The 27,929-nt window shown below is 42.4% G+C and overlaps 1 protein-coding gene across 5 annotated transcripts in view; it reads left to right on the plus strand.

Annotated features, from left to right (window-relative positions):
• FLVCR2 (FLVCR choline and putative heme transporter 2) overlaps positions 1-27,929 on the plus strand; it is a 78,638-nt gene that overhangs the window by 35,078 nt on the left and 15,631 nt on the right. For 3 of the 5 annotated variants that reach the window (XM_061611788.1, XM_061611790.1, XM_061611789.1), the window contains exons 4-9: positions 5,684-5,751; positions 9,577-9,680; positions 14,757-14,867; positions 15,542-15,647; positions 21,332-21,443; positions 22,544-22,599. In XM_061611788.1, the coding sequence (XP_061467772.1) occupies positions 5,684-5,751; positions 9,577-9,680; positions 14,757-14,867; positions 15,542-15,647; positions 21,332-21,443; positions 22,544-22,599 (557 nt within the window). Of the gene's footprint in view, positions 1-5,683; positions 5,752-9,576; positions 9,681-14,756; positions 14,868-15,541; positions 15,648-21,331; positions 21,444-22,543; positions 22,600-22,729; positions 22,873-27,929 lie in introns of all 5 variants that reach the window. The other 2 variants (XR_009760733.1, XR_009760732.1) reach the window with 1 other exon arrangement.

Consider the following 27,929-nt stretch of genomic DNA (forward strand, 5'->3'; position numbering starts at 1 on the left):
GATTTTATGTATCAGCTGTTACCTGTTGGAGAGTTATAATGGAAAAAAATAATAAAAATAATAGCTAACCTTTTGGAGGCTTTTTGCCCATTGTGGTATTTATTCAACACCATTAGAGTCATATTTTCTTGTGTTGTAGCTGTTTCTTTCTCTGTTGATATATTTTTATAGTTTTAATATTTTATAGTGCTGGTCTTTGACCATAATAAATGATTGATTGGTTCAGAGTTCCCTGTAATATCTCTGAGCTTGGCACGCTCTCTCCTTTGCTTGAAGTGCACTCTGATTAAGTGTTCATTGCCCTTTTGTAAATTCTGTGCTTCTCATTCTGTGTCTTGTAAACTCATTTAAATATGCTCTACAGTGTCCTTTCTGCCACAGCACCTGCTGACAAGTAGGGATGGACAGATCTGTCAATTCTGGTTTTTCTCAGTTTTCCACTCTTTAGTCCAGTTCACATTTCCACATTAGTGTAACTTAAAAAAAAGTTTTCATGAAAAACCATTGGTATTTTAGTGCTAATTCTACTATACACATTTTGTATGCAATCTTGCCCAATATGCACATTTGTGCAAAGCAATTTCCCCTAATATAACACACTTTTGTATGCCTTTTCACTATTACATACATTCTTATGCAGAGCTTGGAAAAGTTACTTTTTTGAACAACAACTCCCACCAGCCCAATCCAGTGGCCATGCTGGCTGGGGCTGATGGGAGTTGTAGTTTAAAAAAGTAACTTTCCCAAGCTGTGTTCTTATGCATATTTTACCCTAGTATATGCATTTTTTCCACATTATTTGCCTGGAGAACTGCATTGCAAAAGTCAGAGAAATGCAAATTTTCAAAGATGGCTGTGTTGTGATTTGCATATTGTCTCAGAAAGGGTGAATTAAGTAGTTTTGCCTTTAAATGCAAACTGAATCAAATTTCTCCACCATCTTTAACTGACATATTCAGATTCCTCTTAAATATGGTAAAACTAGCAGTCTGTCCCACCGAGTTCTTCTTCTTCTTAATTATCATCCATATTTAGTAGCAGAGCAATGAACTGTCACTGCTGTCTTGGATAGGGTTGCCAGGTCAGAAGCATCCCAAAACCTGAGATTTTAGGGGCGGGCCTGAGTGATGTCACGGGGCAGCCTGAGTGATGTCATGGGGCCGGCCCAAGTGATGTCATTAAGCATGATACATTAAGCATCAATCACAGTTGCTTGGAGTGTACAATTAAAAAAAATATCTGACTGGAAATTAAGCTAGACATCTTAGCTAAAAGATGGAGCCTGGGTAGGGAACATTTAATCTAGCCTACTTGCTTTCGGCAAGAAGGGTTTAAGTGTCTTCAGGCCAGGCCAGTTAGCAGAAGGCCACTGTAGGAAGAAGGGAGCCTAGTGTTGTGGAGATGTTAGATGGGCGCATTCGGGAGTAAAGATGGATGCCCCTGAAGGCTGCAATTCTAAACACACTTACTAAGGGACTAAGCCGCCATTGAACTCAACAGGACTTACTTCTGAGTAGATATAGTTTGGATTGTGCTGTTGGTAAAGCTTGACTAGGGATCCTCTGCAAAGACATCCATATCCAAGCAGGGTTGGCAACCGCTTGCCTGGAATGCCCTGCCCTTATCTTTTAATGTGGCTGCTCCAAACTTCTTTACAGATTTGACCCTTCACTTCAGAAAGAGGTCTGAGAAATGCGTAAGAGTAAGAAGATTCTCTACCCTTTCTGTCTGCATAGATGCCCTCATCCTTCCCCTGTGCCCAGCAGAAGCTCTGGGCCAGGCGGGACGCAGTGGCATCTCATAGAGGACACCCTCCCCTTTCATGGGGTGTATGATTTCTCCTGGCCAAGAGCAGTTTTTGGGGTGGGCACCCCCAGTTACTTATTTTTTCCTGTATGTTTTGATCTGCTTTCATTTTGCATAGATGCCCTCATCCTTCCCCTGCACCCAGCAGAAGCTCTAGGCCAGGTGGGATGCAGTGGCATCTCGTAGAGGACACCCTCCCCTTTCCTGGGGTATATGATTTGTGCTGTCGCAGAGCAAAGTTTGGGGTGGGCACCCCCAGTTACTTATTTTTTTCTACGTGTTTTTGTCCATTTTGATTTTGCATAGATGCCCTTCTCCATGCCCTGTGCCCAGCAGAAGCTCTGGGCCAGGTGGGATGCAGTGGCATCTCGTAGAGGACACCCTCCCCTTTCCTGGGGTGTATGATTTGTCCTGGCCTAGAGCAGATTTTGGGGTGGGCACCCCCAGTTACTTATTTTTTCCTGTATGTTTTGGTCTGCTTTGATTTTGCATAGATGCCCTCCTCCATGCCCTGCGCCTAGCAGAAGCTCTGGGCCAGGCGGGATGCAGTGGCATCTCATAGAGGACACCCTCCCTTTTCCTGGGGTGTATGATTTGTCCTGTCCCAGAGCAGAGTTTGGGGTGGGCACCCCCAGTTACTTATTTTTTATGATTTTATGACATCATTATGTATTTATGATAATATCAGAAGCCTGATGATTTTGATTGCATAGATGTATTGTTATTCTTGACGGGGAGAGTCCCCAGATCACAGTGATATATCATACAGGGTACCCCAACATATATTCTGGGGTTCAGATACATGTTAAGTTTGGTTTGAAGTTGCTGTAGTTGTCAACTTTTCTTTTTTAGTGTTTTGAACTTTCAAGCAAATAAGGAACTGGGAACTAGGAACCAACTTCAGCATCGTATCAGTTAAATAGATTAAACAGTCGCAGGGGGCTGACATTTTGGTGTACATCTCAGGAACCAGACCACCTAGGAACTTAATTTTTTTTTTAATTGAAGCTGAGAGTCCGGAGACTAAGGGGTGTTAGCCAGAGAGCCGGAGGGCCCCCCAAAAACCGGAGACTCCAGCCGAAAAACAGAGACCACTGGGGACATTAATAGAGCTGTGAATAAACACCATGCCACTTTAGAAGTAGTGGCTGGTGTCCATTGGGGCTGGGGAGGGGAAGAACTGGACAGCTAATACTAGACTGAGTCAGTAAACCACAGCTAAGCCATCAGTATAATTCATTATTACATCTCTCCTATAGAGAAGTTAGCAACTTTATGTTACCATAAACAGCCGAAGCCAGTGCATGCTTACTTGGAAGTAAACCCTGCTGCAGTATGACTTGCTCTTGAGGAAGTGATATTGGACTGTGGTTGTAGGATTCCTCACTTTCCATGGTATGGTGAAATTAAACAGACAAAGCTCTTCATCCTATGACTGTTTCAGTGACTCTATCCAGCCTGAGCTTCTGCAGGTAAACTTCAAAGTGGACTAAGTACATAGGATTTCAGCCTTCATAGGCTTCTTGTGTGCATAACAGGCTACTGCTAAACCCACAGGAGCAAAACCAGTAAAAAAAGCTGGCAATCCTGCTGCCATCATGAAGTCTAGAAAGATCAGGAGACAAGTGGGGCTACTACCTTTTTTCCTCATAGGACTCCTGTGCCTTTAATCAGGTGCAAGAGATTTTCAACTGGTGTAGCTTTCCCAAGAATGGAAAATCCACAAAGTTTGGAAGGCTGGCCAGGCATCAGTATTCACTAAAATGTCAACAGCAAGAAAGCAGTTGCAGACATCCATTTCACTGCGGGAAGGGCGATTGGTGAGCAGGGCCAGCCCCAGGCATGCCGGGGCCCTTGGGCACTAGCCTACCCCAGGCCCCTCCGCTCCCCTTCTGTGATCTGTGGCAGCAACTGCAGATTGCAGGACAGGAGCTTCTGAGCTGCCCGCCATCCCCCCGCTTCACCTACCTGTCTCTCTGCTGTTTTTTGCAGCTGTGTGCACTGCTCGTGCAGGGTTGCCATCAATCAAGGTTCCCTAAGGGGCTGAATCCTCTGCTGCCATCTTGGTTGATGGCACACACACGTGGATCGCGGAAGGGGAGCGGACGTAGCTCCAGGGGCCCTCGGACCAGTGCCCCACCTGGCCGCCCTTTAGAACCAGCCCTGTTGGTGAGGCTCAGAGACCAGTAAAGTGCCCATTTCACAGAGTTGCAAAAACTATTTCACAGCACGGAATATTAATGAGAAGGAAGAGATTGTGCTTCAGATTGCCATTGTTCATGTAAAATGTGTTTGGATTTTTTTTTTTAGGCCTTTGTTTTGTTTTGTAGAAGATGTTTTGGACTTCTGTAGTTGTCTTCCCTGCCTCCCAATCCCTGCAAAACTGGCAACTTTTGTGTAATAATAGTAACAAACAAACTGAACCACATGAACATATGGCATAATGCTTTCAGTTCTATTTACTTGTTTTTATCTGTTCTGGTTTTCTAGGGCGAGCTATTTTAAATGATTTCCTTGGTATTCATTTTATTGTTGGGCACATTCTTGTAGAAAAGCAGTATATAAATTTAACACATCCATACGTTTTGAGTAATAACTGGCAAACAAATATCTCTTTTGAGAAACTTGTTTGTGTTGTGTTATGTGCCTTCCATCGATTATGACTTATGGTGACACCATGAATCAGCAACCTCCAATAGCATCTGTTATAAACTGCCCTGTTCAGATCTTGTAAATTCAGGTCTGTGGCTTCCTTTATGAAATCAATCCATCTCTTGTTTGGTCTTCCTCTTTTTCTACTCCCTTCTGTTTTTCCCAGCATTATTGTCTTCTCTATTGAATCATGTCTTCTAATTATGTGTCCAAAGTATGATAACCTCAGTTTCATCATTTCAGCTTGTAGTGATAGTTCTGGTTTAATTTGTTCTAACACTCAATTATTTTTCTTTTTTGCGGTCCGTGGTATCCGCAAAGCTCTCCTCCAACTTAAAACAGGTCTTATCTGGATATTCAGGGAATCATGTAGAATATTTCCTTTTTATAAAAATATATTGGTAAGCGTTTATTGACTTTGAGCTTTCCCAGGAATTGCAGGTAATGTTATTTTCTCAGTTGTTAGCTAAAGTTTTCTCTTCGCTCTTCAGGGGAAAGCAGTAGCACATATCAAATAAGGTCTGTATCGAACGACCTGGCACCTGCTTTTTGACTCTGATACAATTAGTTGGGTTAGGCAAGCAATTTCTTAGTCACTTGTATTGTTGGAAGTTCAGCTCTGACAGCAATGAACTGTATGAAGATAAGATGTCTGTGCTGCAATAAAACTGCATTGCCAAATGAAGTGAATCAGTGTGTATGGAGCTCTAGGATGTGTCCAGTTATTCAGGCAGTCTCCTGTAGAAAATTGTGTGAAGGAAGAGTGGTGAAGTGAAGTCTGATATGTACTCTGCTTCTGGGTCTTTCACTTGTTTAATCAGATAGCGGCCTTGATGTGACTGAATGGTGCTTATTCAAAAGTAATGTCCTCTTCTGGTCACCATCCCATCCATGTGCCCGCATTTCAGTTTTTGTTAACCCACCCCCAATAAATAAACTCAAGCTTAAAATTGCAGGAAGAAGAAGAGGTATACCGGAAATACCTGAAGATTAGTATCAAGATTGCGGAGACAGGAAAGCTGGCCTTCATGTGTGCATCCAGACTTTATCAAGGGTTCAAATCCGTTTAGTTCTGAACTCACTGGATGGTCAGAGGCAAATAAGAGGCTTCCATTTCCATTTTAAATAAATGTATGCATTTTGTGCTTGAGGCCTGGCTATGCTGCTGAGTGTGATGTAATTCAGAGCATGCTATGAATATGCTATCTTGTTATCTACCTTTCAGGCTTAAACACAGGTTGCTTCTATGCTCTCTCAACTCTGCTAAACCGCATGGTGATGTTGCACTATCCGGTAAGTGACTCTCTGTTCAGATGTCTTGGTGGTGGCTTGCCATTCAGAACATTGGCTGTTGCTACATAATAAATACCAGTGATATTCTGCTTTGAAGAAATTTTAGAATGAAAAACAAAGGCAAAAGTCTAATACCATGAGGCTGAAAATCACACCTGAGCCTCTTAATTCTATGTATGTGAATGTCTGGTCACTTTTGATGCAGAAAGGAAAATGGAAGAGGCATTTGAAAAGCCAAGGCAGATTTTATCAATGTGTATTCCAAGCAGATTGACGCAAGAACATTTTTTAAGGCTTGTGTATGGAAAAACACCCCTAATTATGGAAAAACGTCTCAAATTGCTCTTCTGAGAGCAGGGCTATACATACCACCTGCTATTTTCTTCCATCTTCAAATAGTCTTCAAAGCAGAGCCATTTCAAGTGGGGAAGCCAGCAGGCAGGACCAGGGTACGTAATATTTTCCATGATTGCAGGTTCCCCCTGCCTCAGCTGGATTTCCTCTGTTGATTTTGGTACTTGCCTTTGTGAAGAAGAGAGAGGTTTTAAAGACATGAGGTGGAAGCAGAACATACGTTTTAAAATACTTTAAAAAATTCTGCTCTTCCACCTTTCTTCCAAGGAGCTCAGAGGCATATGTGTAATTCCCTCACACCTCACTTTATCCTCTCAACTGTACTGTGAGACAAGTTAGGCTGAGAGAAAGTAATTTATTTATTTTTAATTAATTATTTACCTTTTCCAAAATGAACTTAAGGTGGCTTAGAATAATAAAACATAATACAGTATTTGAAAACATATACAGTACATCAAACAACTGAAACAAACACAATTGTGTTCAAACATCATTAATGTAACAAACAGAACCCCCTCAATTAATTAGCAAAAAACAGCTGTTCATAAAGTAATAATGAAAGAGGAAATAGCATTAATATAAAAGAAGAAATATTTTGATTAAAATATGGCTGTTAAGAAGGCTTTCAGCAAACACCTAAAAGAGGCATAGGAAACCTCAGGGCCCAGGTCCAAATGTGTTACTTCAGGCCTCCCTACTCAGCCCTCAGAACTGTATCTAAACCAAGCCCTCACTGGCCTCCTCTGTGGCTGGACTGTAGCCTACTTGATAAAGATAAGAGTCGCTCCCATTCAGTGGCGTCACTAGGGTTGGTGTCACCCGGTGCGGTAACTCATGGTGTCACCCCCATGACCTCCTCCTGTACCAGACCTAGGGTGCCTAGGGGCGGGGCAGCTCTGTGTTAGGGTTGCCATATTCCAGTTCCACAAATCCAGCAGGCTAATTTGCATATTATGCAAATTATTTGCATATTAATATTTGGATTGTCCAGTTGTTTTGTTTTTGTGCCTAGGAATTAGCACCAAAAACTGGGGAAACTTAAAAAAACTTAACATTTTCAGCCTTAAATGCCTAGACTCTAGTTTCCAACACTATGGAATGTTGATTGATTGATTAAGAGGATTTATATCCTGCCCTTCTGCTGTTAAAAACAGAGCTCAGGACAGCTTACAAATATAATAAAAACAATAAAAATACACAATCAATATAAAAACATAATAAAAACACAAAATAGCAACAAACATAAAGTAAGTCAGGGCAGCAGTATGGTTAACCATATACGATATATTTCAAAGATGTGGTGGGTGGAGAAAAACAAGAAGCCAAAATGTTAGGAAAAGGAGTCTTTCACGCCACATGCTCAGTTGTAAATACTGTTGCAGCAAATTTTACAAGTTCCTCCAGTATTCCACTGGTGCAGGCACTCAGACATTCAAAGTATCTGTATGTTTCTTAGGTTTTATAAAAGCAGAGTTTTGCTTAACTCAAAATTTCTTCTCCCTTTGATCAACCACATCTACACAGGTTCCACCTCCATACTCAAAATGAAACTGGGCCTGGAAGTGTGCAACAACCCCACACATACCTTGCTAATTAGATTACCAATGCCAGGATGTCTGTCTTATCGACTACTCTCCTGCTTCCCCCCCCCCCCCCCGGCATCATGAAAGACCCAGTCCTGGGCTCAGAAACAAAATAAATATCTGGTCCTCTTCAAAGTACTCATAAGCCTCTTGTTTTAATTAAAATAATAATTATAAATTCTTGCTCTTATCACTAATGGGAGTTAATTATCTTGCATATGCTGCTGTTGCTTCTATGGCTGTAACGGAGTGAGGTTAAAGATAAGTGAAATGCAAATAGGAAAAAAAAACACAGAAGGCAGTAACACATTCCTAAATGTAATACCATACCAACCACAACAAGATTCCTATGAGTAAGGCAGAAAACTAAGCATCTCACAACCAGTCAGGATTCCTAACCAAAAACCAAAAATATGATAAATGAAGAAATATTTATATAAGCATGACTATCAAATATATTTATTATTTACACAAACTGTAAAGATATTTATAGTGTAATCCTAGGTTTATTTATTCAGAAGCAAGTCCCAGTGTATTCAGTGGAACTTACTCAAACAGGGACAGAACTGCAACCTCAAGTGATAAGCAACTTCATTCACACAACCCAAAATTCTGAATCATGCCACATTACGCTGTTTTGCAACTGTTTATACTTGTTTTTATGGTTATTGGATTTTAAATGGCTTTATTTCTTGTTGTGAGCTGCCTTGGTTTCCAACCCTACCTCACAGGGTTGTTGGAAAGACTACACACACACACACATACACACACACACTGCAGATGTATAAATACATACAGCCCATATAATAGTTTATTGTCAAACCAGTTGGTCCTTGCAGAAAAATCAGTATTAGTTTTAAAAAAATCAGTATTAGTTTCCTACAGAATAAAAACTGTAATACCTAAGTAAGCCCTGCCTACTTGCTTTAAAATAGGACTGGGGGGGGGGGAGACAGAAAGAGAACACAAACACAATTCTTTTTTACATTCATTCCAAAATCCCATTGATTTTGAGCACATTCATAACCATGTTTACTCAAAAGTAAATCCTATTGAATTCAATGGGATTTACTCTGGACATATGGGATTAGCAATGCTTTTACCCCCACAAAAGCAAGTATTGGGAAGGTTTTCAAAACACTGCCCAGGATCTGACTCCTACACACAAGAGGGGGAAAAACCGAAATGTATATACTTACCCAATTTATGAGATTTTCAGATAAACGGGGGGAAACCACAATTTTCTGGCCTTGCAATGAGGTTTACTAGACACTGCCACAGGTCAACCAAACGCTTCACGGATTGGCTGCAATCCTGAATGGGCGGGGTTAAAGCTACAAAGTGCTATACAGTAGTTTAAAAAAAGATTGAACGGGGGGGCTGATGTTTTTATGTACATCTCGAGAACCGGACCACCTTGAAACTTAATTTTTTAAAAAAATTAAAGCTGAGAATCCGGGCCAGCTAAGGGGCTAAACGGGTGCTGGGTGGCATGCAAAGAATCTGGGTAAAACCCGGCTAACCGGGCAATATGGCAACCCTACTCTGGGTGACACCCCCCTCTCATGGTGTCACCCTGGTGCGGTCCGCACTCCCCGCACCCGGCTAGTGACGCCACTGCTCCCATTGTCCTGCCCACTTTTGCCTGTGGCCCATCCCTTCATTGTTATGTGGCCCATGGAAAATTGTCCATGGCAGTTGGTGGCCCTCAGGCTGAAAAACATCCCCTCCCCCATCCTAAAAGAAGATTCTGCCAGGGTCACCCAATGAGCTTTATGGCTGGAATGAGAACTTGAACTGTGATGTCCACACTGAGGTCTTCTATAGTCCCTTCAGCTGTTTGTGTGATTGAAGATAAACTGCTCTGTGCATTTGTATGTTGCTGCAGGGTGAGGATTTGAATGCTGGCAGAATTGGTCTCACCATTATAGTGGCTGGCATGGTTGGAGCTTTGATCTCTGGCATCTGGTTGGACAGAACCAAAGCATATAAGTAAGTCCTTTATACCACTTTTGGAAAAGAGGCAGGCTCAATCAGTGGATAGGGGAAAATCCTATAATATGAAAGCTAGACAATAACAGCTTCTTCTTCTACAGGGCTTCAGAGCTATTTGGTCAGAAGCCTTGGCACATGTGGCAGTGATGTCTACTGTTTGTGGTGTGGAGCTGTACTTGTCCTAGCTAAATGAACTGTGTATTGGAAAGACTAAGAGCGAATATAGAATTTCTTTTTCTTTTTTTTAAGTTTGGTAAGAACAAGAAGAGGGTTCACGGTTTTGAGTAAAGATTTGCCAAGAGGGCTAGAGCTTTTTCTGAAGTTGCAGAAATACTGTTTTTAATGTGTATTATCCATAACTTATTGAATGTATTTCCTTATTAAAACATGTATATCCTACTATATAGTATTTGTCTGAGGCTGTCATCACACAGCATGACGACAGCCTTCCATGATGGTGAGCGAGGCAGGCAGGTAAGAGAGGCGGGCAGGCAAGTGAAGGAGGCAACAGTGGTGATGCTGGGGGGTCATGGCAGGTGAGTGAGGGAGATGGCAGTGGTGGCCAGGCGAGTCACAGAGCTACAGTTACGACAGGCCGGGGCAGCTCTTCAGCAACTATCCTGTTCTGCTACCCCCCCACCTCACAGACAATGCTGTTCAGCCTCAGTGGCAGAGGGCAAGGAGGAGGGAAGTGGTGCGAGAGCAGGGTGATTGTTGAGGGGCTGTCCCAGCTTGTCCTGACTATTCCTATGCAACTCACCTTGGCCTGCCATCTCCCTCCTTTGCTTCCCTTCTCCTCATGTGAGAAGGTGTAAACTGGGGAGAGGAGGAGGCTTGGTGACCTGTAAGGAGGGTGAAGGAGTCTTGGCTAGGTCTAAGGGGAGCGGGAGTTTGGCAAGTCCTGTGGGCAGTGGGAGGTTTGAAGAAGGGTAGGTGGTTTGGGTGAGCTGTAAAGGGAGGGGAGTGATTTGGGTGAGGAGGTTAGGTGGTGAGATGGGCAAGTGAAGCAAGCAGGGGTGGCAGTCCCTAGTATTTAGTATTTTAATAACTAGAGCCACACCTCTTCATGGCCACGTCCTGTCACAGCCACGCCTCCTTTCTGCTTTCCCTCATCTCCCTTGCCCTCCATGTCATCTCTGAATCCTCACTCCATTACAACAAACATCCTTAAGAGCCAATCAGCATGAAAGGTGAGGTTGTGTATTAGCACACTACTGAGAAGAATCTTCTCAGTGGCTGACTGACCTTTCACTCTGATTGGCTCCAATCAGCACAAAAGGACAAGGACTCTTCTTAGTGGCTAATGTGCTCCCCTTTCACGATGATTGGCTCATACATAAGGCCTTAGCTGGGAGCCTGCTCCCAAAAAAGTAAGGGGTCTATGACCTCTTTTCACTCCAGATGACTACACCCCTGGTCACAGGTACTATGATCTGGGCCATATTCACACCATACATTTATTCCACTATTATTCCACTTTAAAGAGTCACAGCTTCCCCCCAATAATCCTGGGCAGTGTAGTTTGTGAAGGGTGCTGAGAGTTGATAGGAGACTCATAATTCTCCTTACAGAGCTACAGTTCTCCATATGGTTTAACAGTCAGTTCGTCTTCCCAGAGAGCTTTGAAAATTGCAGCCTTCACAAACAACACTTCCCAGGATTCTTTGGGGAAGCAATTATTATATGCCGCTTTTCCACATAAACATACCCAAAGCGACTCACAATGCAAGAGCAAAAAAAGCATATCAGTACATCATTACAGTTAAGTCTAATGTCAAAACATTTCAAAACAATATGACAATCCAACTAAATAAGTTCATTTTGACACTATGGACATTCTAACATTTTAATGACTATTTAACATAGAATAATAGTGAAATAAATGTCTGGTATGAATGTGGGTTTATTGACCCTGTATAAGGAGACTTCCTATATCCTCAGCGTTGTAACACTAGTGGTGTGACTCAGTCGAGGCCTATTCAAGGCATGTGGCATTGTTGAGTCACTGTGCCCAGAAATCTCCAACAAAGGGCCTTCTGGCTATACAGCAAGAGCTAATAGCTAGTTTTAGCAGTGTTAATGTAATGCTTTATGCAGAGGCTCTATAGTTATACAAAAATGACAGAATGAACATGTGAAGATATGTGTGTGACGGAGGAAGAAGACATTACCTTGGCAAATACTAGAGTGGCAGGGGAAGGGTAACACCCCCTCCCGCCTGCCTGCCTGTCAGTTTTCCCCTGCAAATACCCACATGACCTCCACTTTAGGGAGGGGTAGGGAACTGGGTGGGGAACTCTGTCCTTCCCTCCTTAACATGTATGACTACCTGAAGCAGAAGGTGAATAAAAGGAACTCTTGTGGATGAATTTGAGTGTGTGTTATGTGCCTTCCAGTCGATTACGACTTATGGCGACCCTATGAATCAGTGACCTTCAATAGCATTTGTAATAAACCACCTGTTGTTGAGCCACAGCTCTCCCAGGGGGATCAGGGAGGGGAGTCAGCTGAGCCCCAGCCTCCTCAGATAGGGCAGGGGGAGGAATCAGAGGTAGATGAGACTTTCGAGGACAATGAGGGAGGGAGAGTAGTTGACAGCCTGCCAGTTCTCACAGACAGTCCTCCCGCTGAAACAGACTTCGCTCCACCTACAGATGCCCCAACAGAGCCATTGGGGGATGACCGGGTGGGCGCGCCAGCTCCACCCCCCAGGATTCCCCACCTGACACTTCAAACGCTTTCCCGCCTCCTGAGGCATCTATCGAGCCTGTACTGGCAGATGAGCCGGTGGAGGCTCGCCCCTCCTTGCCCCACACGAGATGCCACGAGAAGGTGGGACTTCGAAGGAGTCAGAGATTGCGGGTGAAGACCTTCCCTACTTAAGGTGGCGCCCCCCTGACCCAGTTGCTGAGTCATCTTTCTTCACATGCTGCAGAGTAAGCCTAGGTAGCTTAGTTAGGGAATGTAGTGAGTTAGCACAGCTAAGTCTGTGAAACGCATTGCCTTTGATGTTACTCTAATAAAACAGGAATTAATTCCAGTCTTGCCTCCGTTTTGTGACTCTTACTCTGGGCAGGACACCTGTTCAGATCTCATAAATTCAGGTTTGTGGTTTCCTTTATGGAATCAATCCATCTTTTGTTTGGTCTTCCTCTTTTTCTACTTGCTTCTATTTTTTCTAGCATTATTGTCTTTTCTAGTGAATCATGTCTTCTCATTTTGTGTCCAAAGTATGATAACCTCCGTTTCATCATTTTGGCTTCTAGTGATAGTTCTGGTTTAATTTGTTCCAACACCCAATTATTTGTCTTTTCACAGTCCATGGTATCCGCAAAGCTCTTCTCCAACACCACATTTCAAATGAGTTGATTTTGCTCTTATCTGCTTTTTTTACTGTCTAAGTTTTACATCCACACATAGAGATTGGGAACACCATGGTTTGAATGATCCTGACTTTAGTGTTCAGTAATACATCTTTGCATTTGAGGACCTTTTCTAGTTCTCTCATAGCTGCCTTCCCAGTCTTAGCCTTCTTCTGATTTCTTGACTATGGATTTATTTAGCTGCTAGGAAATAATGTGCTTCTGCTCATCAAAGCCTCTTGAATTTTTTAAATCAATTATGGACTAATATTAATGCATGCATATATACAAATACTATAAATTTCTCTAATTGCTAAAGTATGGGGAAATATTTTTTTTAGGGCTGCACACAGTCCCCACCCCAATCTACCCTGTGGCTCCAATTGGGGGAGTGGCATCAAGCCAACACGCCCTGGTGTATCTATGTAATTTTAGGCCCTAGACTTAGGGTGCAATCCAACTGCTATTTATGTCGGGCTGAGGTGAGTTGGATATGTGAGCTCAGACGGTCTACACTGGCATAAGCCCCTCATCCCAACTCAGCTGCAGCTGAGCCAGAGGTCCACTGGGGAAGCCCAACCCAGTGTAAAGGGAGCCAGCAGAAGGCCAGCAAAAGGGTCGCTCTGGGGGCATGTCAGAGGAGAGGCTGGGGGGATGTTGCACAATATCCCTGTCCTGTTCATCTCCCTCTCATGGTCCTCCGCTGCGGCAGCCAGTACACTGGGAAAAGGAGTGGTGGAAGGAAACATGTATTTTCTTTCCTTCCGCGTGCCCTGCCAGCGCATCCAGCATCCTCTCTCCACAAAGCCTCCAAGTGGCAGTTGGATATAGCAGACCCTTCCATCAGCTCTGATTCGGTTGGCTTCGCTCCCACCGGCCTCTGACAAGTTGGATTGTTCTGCCCATAGTCTTGCTGGAGTGGAAGAGCTTTAAACAGCTATGTGAATTACTTCAGATGTAAAGCACACAATTAACATTTCTCCTCACTGCTGTTCCATGCATTACAGCTGCTCCTTCATTCCTAATAAGTTGGAGCAAAAAGCAAACAAAAAAAAGTTGCCACTCCTGTTTTTTTAATTTAAAAAATCAATACTCTAAACATGTGCTTTGCCTTTTAAAAACACCTAAATCATAGCAGCATCATGATTACAGGAATAAAATGGAGTTTGCTTTTGCTGCTGTTATGCAAAACACACTTACTTGGTAACAAGCACTATACTCGCTGTTCCTGGCAACCCTGAGACCAGTTTTTAGAATGTTTTAAATTGTTTTACCGTTTTTAAAAAAATATTATTTATTTAGTCATTTTTATTATATTCCAGATGGGCTGCTGCTGGGAGGAGTGTTGCATGATATCCTGGTCCGTTTGGCTCCCTCCTATGGCCCTCTGCCATGGCAGCCTATTGCTGTCAGGGGCGTTTGCTGGTCTGGCTCCAGGTTGAAGAGTCAATGCAGTTTTAAGCCCCAACTAACGCTAAGCACAGCTTTTGGTCACCTAGCTTCCTGCTTAGTACGTTTCTTCAGTGGAAAGATGAATACTGTACTGGAACAATAAAAAAAGTTGTTAGGCCGCCAGACTAATTTGATTCTTGTACATTTTTTCTATAATAGACTTTACTACATTTTAATAAAAGTAAAATATGCATTTAAAAATGTTGAATACAAGGTAAGAGTGGTAGCTCAATTCTAATGGTGATTTTGTTTGTTACAGGCAAACAACGCTGTTGGTTTATATCATGTCATTTGTAGGCATGGTGGTTTACACTTTTACTCTTGAGCAGGGCCATATCTGGGTGGTCTTTGTGACTGCAGGTATACTGGGGTAAGTTTACTTCTCCTCTCCCTCCTGGGGTCATTTCCCCCTTCCTAGAAGGGGTTGCCCTCTGAAGGCATTTGGCTGCTGCTTCTGACACTGAGATGCAGAACCCTCTTCTCTCTCTCCAGTGGAGTGAAAGGAAAGTAGGCATCAAGAGCATTGGATCTCCAGCCAAAGTGAGAACTGTGGGATATGCATAGCAGCCATCCCACCCTTTCCTGCCTCTGTTAGTCATGAGCATCCTTCACTGCAGAGTGTGGATGAGTGAAATGCTATGGGCAGTAGCAGTTGGTGGGGTGGAGCAGGATGGGGTTGCCAGTGCCAGGGGCACTGCCGGGTAACAGAGAGACAGGAGTGAGATAGTGGGGAGGTCACCACAGTGTGGGCGCAGTGGCAGAGCCAATCTAACACTCCTGCTACTGCGCCTGCACTGACTTCCCTGACCCCTCGCTCCTCCTTCTCATTTTCAGTTAACAGCAGTAACCTCCATGTGGGGAAGTCAGGTAAGAAACGCTGCCCCACTCCACTCTGCTCTGCTGGCAGCTGCTGGCTATGAGGAAGCAAAGAGGGTTATGCTTTTGAGACCAAAGTGGGGCTTGGAGTAGCACCATCCCTTTAAAATGGCATGGCCCTAATGTTGCAGCTGCTGATGCTTTCCTTTTCCCCATCTTGCCTGGCAGTTTTTTCATGACTGGGTACCTACCACTGGGCTTTGAATTTGCAGCAGAATTAACATATCCAGAATCGGAAGGGACATCATCAGGCCTCCTTAATGTGTCTGCACAGGTGAGTTACTGTTCCAAAAATATAGCAGGGACACATAACTACTTTGAGTCCTGCTTTTGCTGTTGCACAGGAATTATTTTGATTAGAATCGTGGAGTTGGAAGAGGCCTATAAGGCCAGTGAGGCCAAACTCCTGCTCAATGCAGGAATCTAACATAAAGCACTGGATTAATCCAAGTCTTCAGGATGATATAACTCTGTGACTTTTCCAGTATCAGCATCAGCATTCTAGACCCCCATCTTTGTGTGAGAAAGAGACCTAAGCAAACTGCAGCCATTATTTTCTTCCTAGCCACTAAAAGACTTTTATTCTCCTCCTTCATGATGACTACTCCTCCTCCTCCTGCTGCTGCTACTGCTACTACTACTACTACCCATTCCATTGATAGAGAAGCAGAAGAACTATGGATTGAAGTCAGAGACATGATCAGGGAAGAATGCAAAAGGACAATACAGGAACACCCCGATTTACGTACCTTCATTTAATGGACCCTCGCGATTACGGACGTGCTCCATACTCCACCATACCCCACTTAATGTACGCGCGCTTTGCAATTCCGGACACTGACGGAACGCCCGAACTTGCGTTCCACGTGCCACATGCGTTGCGAAGCGTCATCTCCCGTAGCAATCAGAGCGATCTGAGCGACTCCTGACCTAGCAATCAGAGCTATCTGACAGACTCTCATTTAAGTACAGTACTCTTTATAGTACATGTAAGTTCTTTACTACTGTACTTAACAGCGATTGGAGCTCTGCCGGCCCCGGCCTAGGTCAGTGGCGGCAGTGTATGTGTGTGTGTGTGTGGCACCTCGTGCTCTTTACAGTACTGTAGATCCCCTGATTTCATTTTCTACCTCTCCATTTTCCCATTTTATACCTCTCCATTGTCCCCATTATCCCATCTTCCTTTCCTGCTTTAACTGATTTTGATTAAGATAAATAAATAAATAAATAAATTCTTTAGATCCCTCTGATTTCATTTTATACCTCTCCATTGTCCCATTTTATACCTCTCCATTGTCCCCCATTATCCCATCTTCCTTTCCTGCTTTAACTGATTTTGATTAAGATAAATAAATAAATAAATAAATTCTTTAGATCCCTCTGATTTCATTTTATACCTCTCCATTGTCCCATTTTATACCTCTCCATTGTCCCCCATTATCCCATCTTCCTTTCCTGCTTTAACTGATTTTGATTAAAATAAATAAATAAATAATTTAGATTCCTCTGATTTCATTTTATACCTCTCCATTGTCCCATTTTATACCTCTCCATTGTCCCCAATTGTCCCATCTTCCTTTCCTGCTTTAATTGATTGTGATAAAAAAAATATTTAGATCAGTTTCCGACTACAAACTTTTTCTTAAAATAAGGCCTACTGTGTTTATTTTAGTTATAAATGCATTATTTACATCAGTTATGCCCATATATGATGACTGCAATGCAGTACATGCATCGATAAGTGAAAAAAAAGTAGTGCTTCACTTTAAGTACATTTTCACTTTACATACATGCTCTGGTTCCATTGCGTATGTTAATGCGGGGTATTCCTGTACCTCTAGTTAAACAGAGAGAAAGACCTCAATGGTCTCCTTACAAGGAAAGGTTGCAGCATTTGGGGCTTTTTAGTTTAGAGAAAAGACGGGTCAGAGGAGACATGATAGAAGTGTATAAAATTATGCATGGCATTGAGAAAGTGGATAGAGAAAAGTTCTTCTCCCTCTCTCATAATACTAGAAGTCGTGGACATTCAAAGAAGCTGAATGTTGGAAGATTCAGGACAGACAAAAGGAAGTACTTCTTTACTCAGTGCATAGTTAAACTATGGAATTTGCTCCCACAAGATGCAGTAATGGCCACCAACTTGAATGGCTTTAAAAGAAGATTAGACAAATTCATGGAGGACAGGGCTATCGATGGCTACTAGCCATGATGGCTGTGCTCTGCCACCCTAGTCAGAGGCAGCATGCTTCTGAAAACCAGTTGCCGGAAGCCTCAGGAGGGGAGAGTGTTCTTGCACTCGGGTCCTGCTTGCGGGCTTCCCCCAGGCACCTGGTTGGCCACTGTGAGAACAGGATGCTGGACTAGATGGGCCACTGGCCTGATCCAGCAGGCTCTTCTTATGTTCTTATGATGACTGATGAAACTCTTAAAATGGTTAAAGAGAGAAGGAAAGCAAAAGGAGACAGAAACACAGTCAGAACCTAAATGCAACTATACAGCAACTAGTACAAAGGGATACAGAGAACAATTACAATAGTTATTGTATAGAATTAAAAGAGGACAACAAAAAGGGTAGAAGAAGAGCCCTATTCCAAAAGATTAGAGAAATGAAAGGGAAATTTAAACCAAGAGTAGGGATGTTGAATAATCTACAGGGGAACACACTGACTGACCGAGATGAAATAAAAGGAAGATGGAAGCAATACACTGAAGAGCTCTATAAAAGAGATGCCAGGATAACAGATTCATTCATGGAGGAATTGTATGATGAAGAACCAGAAATTTTAGAATGTGAGGTGAAAGCTGCTCTTAAAATACTTGGAAGAAACAAATCACCAGGAACAGATGGCATACCAATAGAGTTGCTACAAGTTACTGAGACTGAATCAGTCCAAATTTTGACAAAAATTTGTCAAGAAATATGGAAAACTAAACAATGGCTCACAGACTGGAAGCATTCCATATACATCCCAATTCCAAAGAAAGGGGATCCCAGGAAATGCAGTAATTATTGAACTATTACCTTAATATCCCTTGCAAATAAAGTAATGCTCAAGATTCTACAACAAAGGCTCTTACCATGTATGGAGTGAGAAATGCCAGGTGTCCAAGCTGGATTTAGAAAAGGAAGAGGTTCCAGAGATCATATCGCAAACTTATGTTGGATAATGGAACGGACCAAAGAATTTCAGAAGAAAATCAACCTGTGCTTTATAGATTACAGCAAAACCTTTGACTGTGTAGATCATGAAAAACTATGGAATGCTTTAAAAGAAATGGGCGTGCCACAGCATCTGATTGTCCTGATGCACAACCTATACTCTGGACAAGAGGCTACTGTAAGAACAGAATATGGAGAAACTGACTGGTTCCCCATTGGAAAGTGTGTGAGTCAGGGGTGTATTTTATCACCCTATTTATTTAATCTATACACAGAACATTTCATACGGAAAGCAGGATTGGACCAAGATGAAGGAGGTGTGAAAATTGGAGGGAGAAATATCAATAATTTAAGATATGCAGACAATACCATACTACTAGCAGAAACCAGTAATGATTTGAAACGAATGCTGATAAAGAGGAAAGCACAAAAGCAGGACTACAGCTGGACATCAAGAAGATTAAAGTAATGACAACAGAAGATTTATGTAACTTTAAAGTTGACAATGAGGACATTGAACTTGTCAAGGATTATCAACACCTCGGCTCACTCATTAACCAAAATGGAGACAATAGTCAAGAAATCAGGTTAGGACTGGGGAAGGCAGCTATGAGAGAACTAGAAAAGGTCCTCAAATGCAAAGATGTATTGCTGAACACTAAAGTCAGGATCATTCAGACCATGGTATTCCCAATCTCTATGTGTGGATGTGAAAGTTGGATAGTGAAAAAAGCAGGTAAGAGCAAAATCAACTCATTTGAAATGTGGTGCTGGAGGAGAGCTTTGCACATACCATGGACTGTGCAAAGACAAATAATTGGGTATCAAAATAAATTAAACCAGAACTATCACTAGAAGCTAAAATGATGAAACGGAGGTTATCATACTTTGGACACATAATGAGAAGACATGATTCACTAGAAAAGACAATAATTCTGGGAAAAGCAGAAGGGAGTAGAAAAAGAGGAAGGCCAAACAAGAGATGGATTGATTCCATAAAGGAAGCTACAGACCTGAACTTACAAGAACTGAACCGGGTGATTTATAACAGATGCTATTGGAGGTTGCTGATTCATAGGGTCGCCATAAGTTGTAATCGACTTGAAGGCACATAACAACAAAAACAACAAAACTACTACTACTACTACTACTTTCCATTCATAGGAAGCCGCCTTAGACTATTGGTCCGTGTAGCTCAGTATCAGCTCTGTATGCTTTCAGGCAGGAGTTTTTCCCAACCTTACCTAGGGATGCTGGGAACTGAACCTGGAACTTCATGCATGCAAAGCAGATGCTCTAACACTGAGCTATGGCCCTTCCCCATAAAGCCTAACATCAGTTTTTTTGTATTATGAATCTTACTCAGCAGCCATTCTGTAGCATTTTTCTGTGTACAAAGTACTTCATAATTTTCACTTCTCTTGTAGCTAGAAAACATTGGTGTGTAGCAGTGGGGATATTCAGCTAATAGTGCCTTCATTCGTACATCACACTAAACCAAAGTTAAACCATGGCTTAATAAACCATAGTTTGTTAAGCAAGCCATGCTTAAGCCACAAACTGCCCCACAGGTGATAGGGCAGAGGTGCCAGCAATGGAATGAGTTAACAATCATATTTTGCTGGCTTTGCTCTTTTTTAAAAAAACCTCTCCACAGGTTAAGTGGGGGCACAACAAAACTTTATTCAGTCAACCCCCATGTCCAGTCTTTAAACAGCAAAAAGTCTGCTAAGAGATGAAGTCAGAAAGTTCCCTTTAAGTTTTCATCTCCACATGCACTGCCATTGTCAAACGAAGGATACACATAAGGAGGAGTTGGTCAGGGAAAAGAATCTTGTTACCAGCAAAGTTAGCAGTGATGTCAGCTTTGGGAAAAGCATAATCAAAAGCAGCTTACCGCTGAAAGTGGTTTTGTTTTCCAGCTGCCTTTGGCTAGTATCTGCATTGCTTGGCAGGCAGTTGGGCTGGAACAAACTGTACTTAAGCCATAGTTAAGGAAGTGCCTGCATTTGCACCATAGTTAAGGTCAGTAAGCCAATAAGAAATAATGTCTCATTTTTGATAACAAACCATAGTAAAGGCACTGGGCCAGATTTCCATGTAATGCTAAACCATGGTTTAAAGTTAAGTGTGAACCAGGCCAGAGTGTATGTAGCAGCTTGAATGCCCTGTCCTGCAGATTTTCTTTGTTAGACCAAGTGACTAGATATCATAGTAGTCTGTCTCCAACAGCAGCTAGTTTCAGTGGTTTTGAAGATCATCAGCACAACCAGTTGCTGCCACTCATATGTTTAGGATACCCTGGACAGGATGTTTATCTTGACCATTCTAGGCATAGCTATTAGTATTCATTTTATATAGGGTGACTAATCCTGTAGCGCTGCTCATTTGTAATGAGTGGGGCGTGAAATATAAAGGACTTACCTTTCCCTTTATATGAACCTGCCTGGACCCTGAGACTGACATCTAAGGACTCTGAGGGAGGTCCAGAGCGTGATAATGAGCCTTTTTTAAAAGGTAGTTTCAAAAATGTTTTGTTTTAATGTGTTTTTAAAGATGTTTTGTTTTAATATATTTTAGTCTGTCTTTAAGATGTTTTAAGAGTGCGTTTAGTGTTTTGTTTGCCGCCTTGGGCTCTTTCTGGGAGGAAGGGCGGTATATAAATTTCATAAATAAATAATAAAATAAATAAACAGATGGAGACCTAGGGATGTGGGCTTAGTAGTGGGACAAGGAAATGCTGCACTAGCTTTGCTCAATTTCTTATTTATGACTCTTTTTTGATCTTGTTCTAGATTTTTGGAATAATTTTCACCATTAGCCAAGGACAGATAATTGATCATTTTGGGACTCAAGCAGGAAACCTCTTCCTCTGTGCCTTCCTGTTTATTGGCACTGTTATAACTGGTAACTACACTCTCCAAAAATCATCACACTTATTTCTGGTCCTACTGTCTGCAGTGCTTATATTGCTACCTCAGCTTAATTTACTGAAGTTTAGGGTAGTGCCCTTGAAAATTGTTTGGGAACTCTGATACAAAATGCCGTGGTCAAAGTGTGGTTTCTGGTGTTCACTTTTCACAACACATTGCATTTGTCCTTTTTCATTTGCATTGGATTCCAGTCACAATTCAATGTGCTGTTTATTTTCTGTAAGGCCTGAAATGGTTTGGGACCATGTTATTGGAAGGACTCTTTGCTCCTGGACTGCATTCAGTATCTGTGGTCCTCCTCTGTGTCCTGCCATCTTTGGAGGTGCACTTGTAGGAGATACGAGAGAGGATTCCCAGGTTGTGGTAATCCCTCTCAAGAATTGGTCAGTTGGCCCTTTTCTGATGAGTTTTCTGAAGGCTCCAATTAAGAAAAAAAAATCTGCTGTGCTTTGAATTTGTTTTAGCATCCTGCTCTGGTGATATATTTTTAAACTATGGATGGATAAATCTATTAATTTTGATTCTCTGTTTCTCTTTTTCAAATTTAGTCTCCACATTTACACAGCAAATTGTGACTTTAAAAAAAATCCTCATGAAAATTTGTTAGCATTTTAGTGTGAATTTCTCCTAATGAACACATTTTTGTATGCAGTTTTGACTCATGTACATATTTTGCAAGTATATCATGCATTTTGTATAGTTTAATATATGCTTTTTTATGAACCCTTTCTCCTAATATATTCCTTTTTGTACACATTGTTTGATTGGACACCTGCATTGCAAGATTCGGAGAAGTGCAAAGTTTGAAACACAGATAGCTGTATTTTGAATTGGTATTGGTTCAAGAACTGGCGGGCCCTTTGGGGGGCTGAGAGGTGGGGTAGAAGTGTGTAAAATAAAATGTAAGAATAATTTATTTTCCACCATGGGAAACAGGCCTTATTCCATTTCATTGTACTTCCTAAGCCGTGTTTGTCATGTCCCTGCGCTGGTTTCTGTTGCTCTGTGAAGAGCTACTTATGGCCTACACATGGTGACTTTCTGACTCTGATTTCTCTTCCCACTATGCCCTAGCTTTTATCAAAGCTGATCTCCGGAGACAGCAGGCCAATCTGCGTAATGAACAGACTGTGAGTAAACCATATATTTCTGTTGGTAACTTATGGCCAATTGTCCCCACCAGTGATCTTCCTCTGTTACTGTCATGATGAATAAGTGTGCCAGCCTAAGGAAGCATTGCTGTTGTCTCATCTGTGCTAGGTATGGGTTTTTAATGGCTGAATGCTGTTAAGATTCTCCTCCAGGAATCAGCAGAGCACGGCATGTGCCCAAGAGCAGTCGGGAGGACTGAAAGAGACATGCAGGCAACTTCTTGGTTTGAGAGCATACATACAGCGCACTAGGTAGACCTCTTATTCTTGTGTTAGCCTCTTTTTAGCCTTATGTAACTGCAACTGCAGCTGCTTAAAGAAACGGGGAAAGAAGATAATGGGAGATACCCAATGGTAGTGTTCCACTTGCGCAGTGGACTTCTCTCTTGTGCACAGGGCACTTATTCTCCTCCTTGCCCCCTATGCACACTCACAGTCTGCTCCAAAGGGTTGCGGGTGGAGTCCCTCTGGAGCACATTGGAAGAAGCACTGGAAGCTGCAGCTGGGCGGAAGGGAAGTTTCATTGTGGCTGATGGCATGATGTTGTATCCTGCCCAATGAGCCAGACTTTTTTTAGGGAAACCAAAAGGTTTTAGTAGTTTGGAGAGAACTCAGATGTTGGCCTTCCTACTTCCCAAATGTTTGCTCATTTCACTAAAAATGGATGCCTATTTTTTATTAACAGTTGTAGAAATTACATAGTGTGTCTCCCTAACTATACAGAATAGCTGGCCAGAGAAAATGAAATTGATTTGTCCTCCACAGTTATCATTGCTGCTTTTGTTGCCTGTATTCTGAATGTATTTGATTTCACATTTAAACGTTGAGGTCAAATATAATTCTGAATCCAGATTTTACATTCAAAATCTGTATTTTAAAAATTGAAATTTCAGATTTCAACTTTTAAAAAATTCATTGTAGCTCTTACCTCTAACCTGTTTTTCCCACCTTCTGTAACTTTTTCATATGTAGATTCAATATGAAGAGAACTGGTAAGATCTCAGTTTAAAATTGGTTTCAGGTTTCAAAGAATACCATAATACTTATGGGATTTCTCTCCTATTAGATTACAGTTATGTAATTCTTCTGTGTAAACCCAAATACATGAAAGATTTAGTAGGTATGCCACTTGCATAGTTGTCTACTTTTTGGTTCATGTGGCCAGCTTTATTTTTTTTTTCCTGGCAGAGTCCTCATGCTCTAGATAGCTATATGGCAGGCAGGAATTCAGAAATTGAATCTCTTCCTGGTATGCAGGATAGGAAAGGTTGCCTGTTAGGCAGTTCTTAAAGGCATGGACTTTCTACTGGGGAAAAAAAATTAGCAACTGTGGCTCTGAATCAAGCTATAGTGAACAGGTAAATGAAGAATTTTATTTTGTAGAATAAAACTTAAGCAAACATTCCAGGAAGGTGCTGATCTCGAACTCTGATTTATGGAGCTACAAATAGGACTAATCCAAAGTAGCTGAGTTTCTTTTCATTCAAATGTTCATCCCCCTTTTTGATTTTTTGGGGGGTGGGGTGGGGAGTTCCTTCAAAAAATGTGTGAGAGTGTCTATGGAGCATCACTTCTTATTGGGAGGAGAAGATGCTACTGTTATGAATCCCTACCGTCAAGGCACAGGGACCATGCGTCAGACCCAAACCCCACCCTTAGGGAAACAGGACTGGAACCGAAAAAATACCACTTCACCCTTGCCAAGGCTGTGCAATCCAACACCAACCCTGCAAGGTAGAAGGTAGGCTGCCACCACCCCTGTTACTGGTCCACTCAGAGCCAGGGGATCTCTGAGCCCAGGAAATAGGTAAAACCAAGATCCTATGAGGCAAGAGCCACAGTTACACTCCTTGCCAGGAACCTCTGGTTTAATACCTCAAATTAGAGTTAAGCTTTTAACTTCTTTCTCCCTCTTTGGTAGTTATGTGACTGAGATGGTCAAGGTGCTGAATTCAGAACCACCCTTTCTCTCAATGAACACACCAGCTTAAATAGAAGTAGCTTTATTAAAAATATATAAGTGCACACCAAATATATAGCAGCAAGTAATCCTTTAAGACCATACACCCAAACAGGGGTTTTGGTACAAACAAGAGAATTCACAGACACAACAAGAAAATAACAACCTTTTCTAGCCTAATACTTACACATGAGGTAGATGGTTGCAATGACTACTCTCCTAAGAGAGGCTGGCATCAAAACAAGAAAAATGGAACCCTGCGTAGTTGCCTCCCCTATGCAACTCTTAGGGAACCAGGAACCCTTTAGGTCAACTTCAGGGAACAAAAGCTTTGGGATTCCAGCCCTATACTTAAGGGGAAAGAATCCTAACGGTCCAAGATTAATTATCCAATCAGGAATGGGCTGATGTAACCCCCTTCTAGATGTTTCTCACTTTTGCGTGCCTTCAGGCCCCCTTCCCAACCGGGTTTCAAACTTCACAGGCCAAGAATGACCTTGAGTGCTAGGCACTTGCACAGATAGCCAGGTGTTCGTGTTTAGGCTTTTTCTTAACCGTCCTCAGCTGGAAAGTGAAACTCAGGATTTTGCTTTGTCAGAGGCCTGTCTTTTCTAACGGTAGAATCTCCCAGAGCCCCTTGCTTGAGCCAAGATATTACTTATGAGATTTTTAATAACTCATGAACATATACAGGTTCATGACATGCCCCTTTTCGGGAAGATGATGTCAGAACTCTGAACAGTTCTGCTTCATCGCCACAGCAACCAGGGATAAGAGAAACATCAGGGATTTACAATCAATACATCAAAATGCACAGTATACAGCATTAAAAGAGAAATATATCAATAATACAATAAGCAAGTGAGCTACTTCTTGACTTATGCCTTCTACATAGGTTTCAAAAGCTATAAGAAAATATTACAAAATAACACCTAAGAGAAAAATTTAATGAACCCTTAAAATACCCAAGAATATGAAACAATAAAAAAAAAACTTTATTAAATGAATAAAGAGATAAGATAAAAAATGGGGTAATCCAAAAGCTGGTCCAAAAATCCGAAAAAGGTCATAAGCCATAAAATCATGTAAAAGTCCAAAAAACCATGTTAAAAGCATAGAAGAATAAAACAACGTCTAAAAACAGTCCAAAGGTCATCAGAGCCAGGAAATCAGTCAAGGGGACAGGTATAAACAGGAATATCAGTCAACTGGAACAGGTAGACAAGATAAGGCATCCTCAGCAATCTCATGAGCATGAGTGCAAGTCAGAACCAGGTGTTTCCTAGAAAAATACTGCTTCATCATATTGACATGATAAACTTTAGGTTTCTTATGGGAGTTAGGGTCAACAAGCAGGTAATTGGTGTCGCTCAACTGGGCCTTGACAATAAGGGGACCTTCCCAGGCCACAGATAACTTATTGTCCACTTGGGCCTTCAATACCAGAACTTCTGACCCCTCAGCAAATTGCCTTGCTTTTGCCTGGGTATCATAATGGGCCTTCTGTTGTTGTTGAGCCTCTCCCAAATTCTCATGAGCAACGGCCAAAACATCCCTCAGAATATTCTGCAGGTTTTGCAGGTAGGACACCACAGGCACAGGTACAGACTCCAACCTTCCACTCAGTCTTGAGCAACGACAAAGGCCCCACCAAATCCCTCCCAAAAACTAGTTGGTTGGGACTGTAGCCCAAGCTGGCAGAAGGTGTAGCCCTATAGGCAAACATCAGAAAAGGTAAAGCTACATCCCAGTCTTTAGGATGTTCTAACACATAAGCTCTTAACATCCTATTAATGGTGGAATTCATTTTTTCACATAAACCATTTGAGGAATGATTTCCAGCAGTCGTGACGTGGTGCTCCATGCCAGCAAGTTCCCAAAGTTTTTTAATTAACTTGGCAACAAAGCCAGGCCCTTGGTCCGACAGGATAGTCTTAGGGAAACCCCAACGAGAAAATAACTCCAGCAGAGTTAGAGTTTTGGCTATAACTGGAGCAGTGATGGAGCTTAAAGGAATAGCTTCAGCAAATCTCATGGCAAAGTCAATTACTGTCAGAATAAATCTTCTCCCAGTCTTGGTCGGATTGAAAGGGCCGATCACATCCACGGCCACTCGAGCAAAGGGGTCTGCCACAATCTGAGACACTTGTAGGAGTGCTTTGGGGTGATCACGCACAAACCCTACATGTTGACAAATATGACAGGATTTCACGTATTCCTTAACAGTTTTAGCGACTGAGGACCAATAAAAGTGTTGGGTAACAGAAAACAAAGTTCGTTTAACCCCTAAGTGACCTGCAGTCACAACATCATGGGCCAGCCGCAATACATCCAGTCGAAAGGGTTTTGGGACAACCAGCTGCTTAGCCTGTTGCCAGTCCATGGAGTTCCCACGGGGAATATGTTCTCGGTAAAGCAAACCTTTGTCCCAATAAAATCTCACTTTTACAGTCTCTGATAAAGCAGGAGGGCTTCTTTCAGCTTCCTCCCTGCAGCTTTGCAGACTCCCATCCTCCAATAAAGCTGTCTTAAATTCCTGAGAGCTGGCCGCCGGTAGTTTACATTCCACTGCCCCCCTCCCGCTCTGGGCTGCAAAGGGGAACTTTTTTCCTGTTGCTCAGGCAGGCTCACAGCTCTCTCTTCTGAAGCTTCCCCTTCATCGCCATCTAGTGGCCATTTCTCCACATCGTACTCCAAGGGTTTCAAAAGGGCTTGAGACCTGGTAAGAGCATTTATCTCAGCCCTACGTACAGTCTCTTGATGACTCAGAAAAAGTACGTCAACTCCAATCAGAGTGTCCCATAAATGATTATCTGAATGGACTATGACTCTATGGCGCCCAGTCCAATTCTTATATGAGAGCACCACATCAGCCACGGGAACTTGAACCGTCTTTTGACCATAAGCGGTAACGGTCACTGTAAGTCCAGGAACATATTGTTCTGGCTTTATCAAATGTTCAGCCACACTGGTTATCTCACTCCCCGTGTCTATTCTCCCCATGGCCTTAATACAGTTAACATATATGGGCTCTGAGAACTGCGTTTGAACCCATTCCTTACATTCAGGTGAAAGGAAGCTGGTGGAGTTTTTCTTAGGAGAAGGGCTATTATTTGCTCCTCCCTCCATTTCCCTGTTCGTATTTCGTATTTCGAGATGGTCTTAACTGCGGGCCCACGAGGAGTTTCAGGGCGGTCTTGTGAGTTTGGAGCGGAGAATACAAAGTCTGACTCTTCCCCATCATTCTCTTCCGCTGACAACCAAGATGAAATTTCTGGAGGCTCTTCCCCCGGTGCGTCCAAGTCTCTCACACGTACGACCGGCGCAACCTTTGGGTTCTTCCTCACAG

The sequence above is a fragment of the Rhineura floridana genome, chromosome 2 (genome assembly GCF_030035675.1).
Source record: "Rhineura floridana isolate rRhiFlo1 chromosome 2, rRhiFlo1.hap2, whole genome shotgun sequence".
NCBI classification, from domain to species: Eukaryota; Metazoa; Chordata; class Lepidosauria; order Squamata; family Rhineuridae; genus Rhineura; species Rhineura floridana.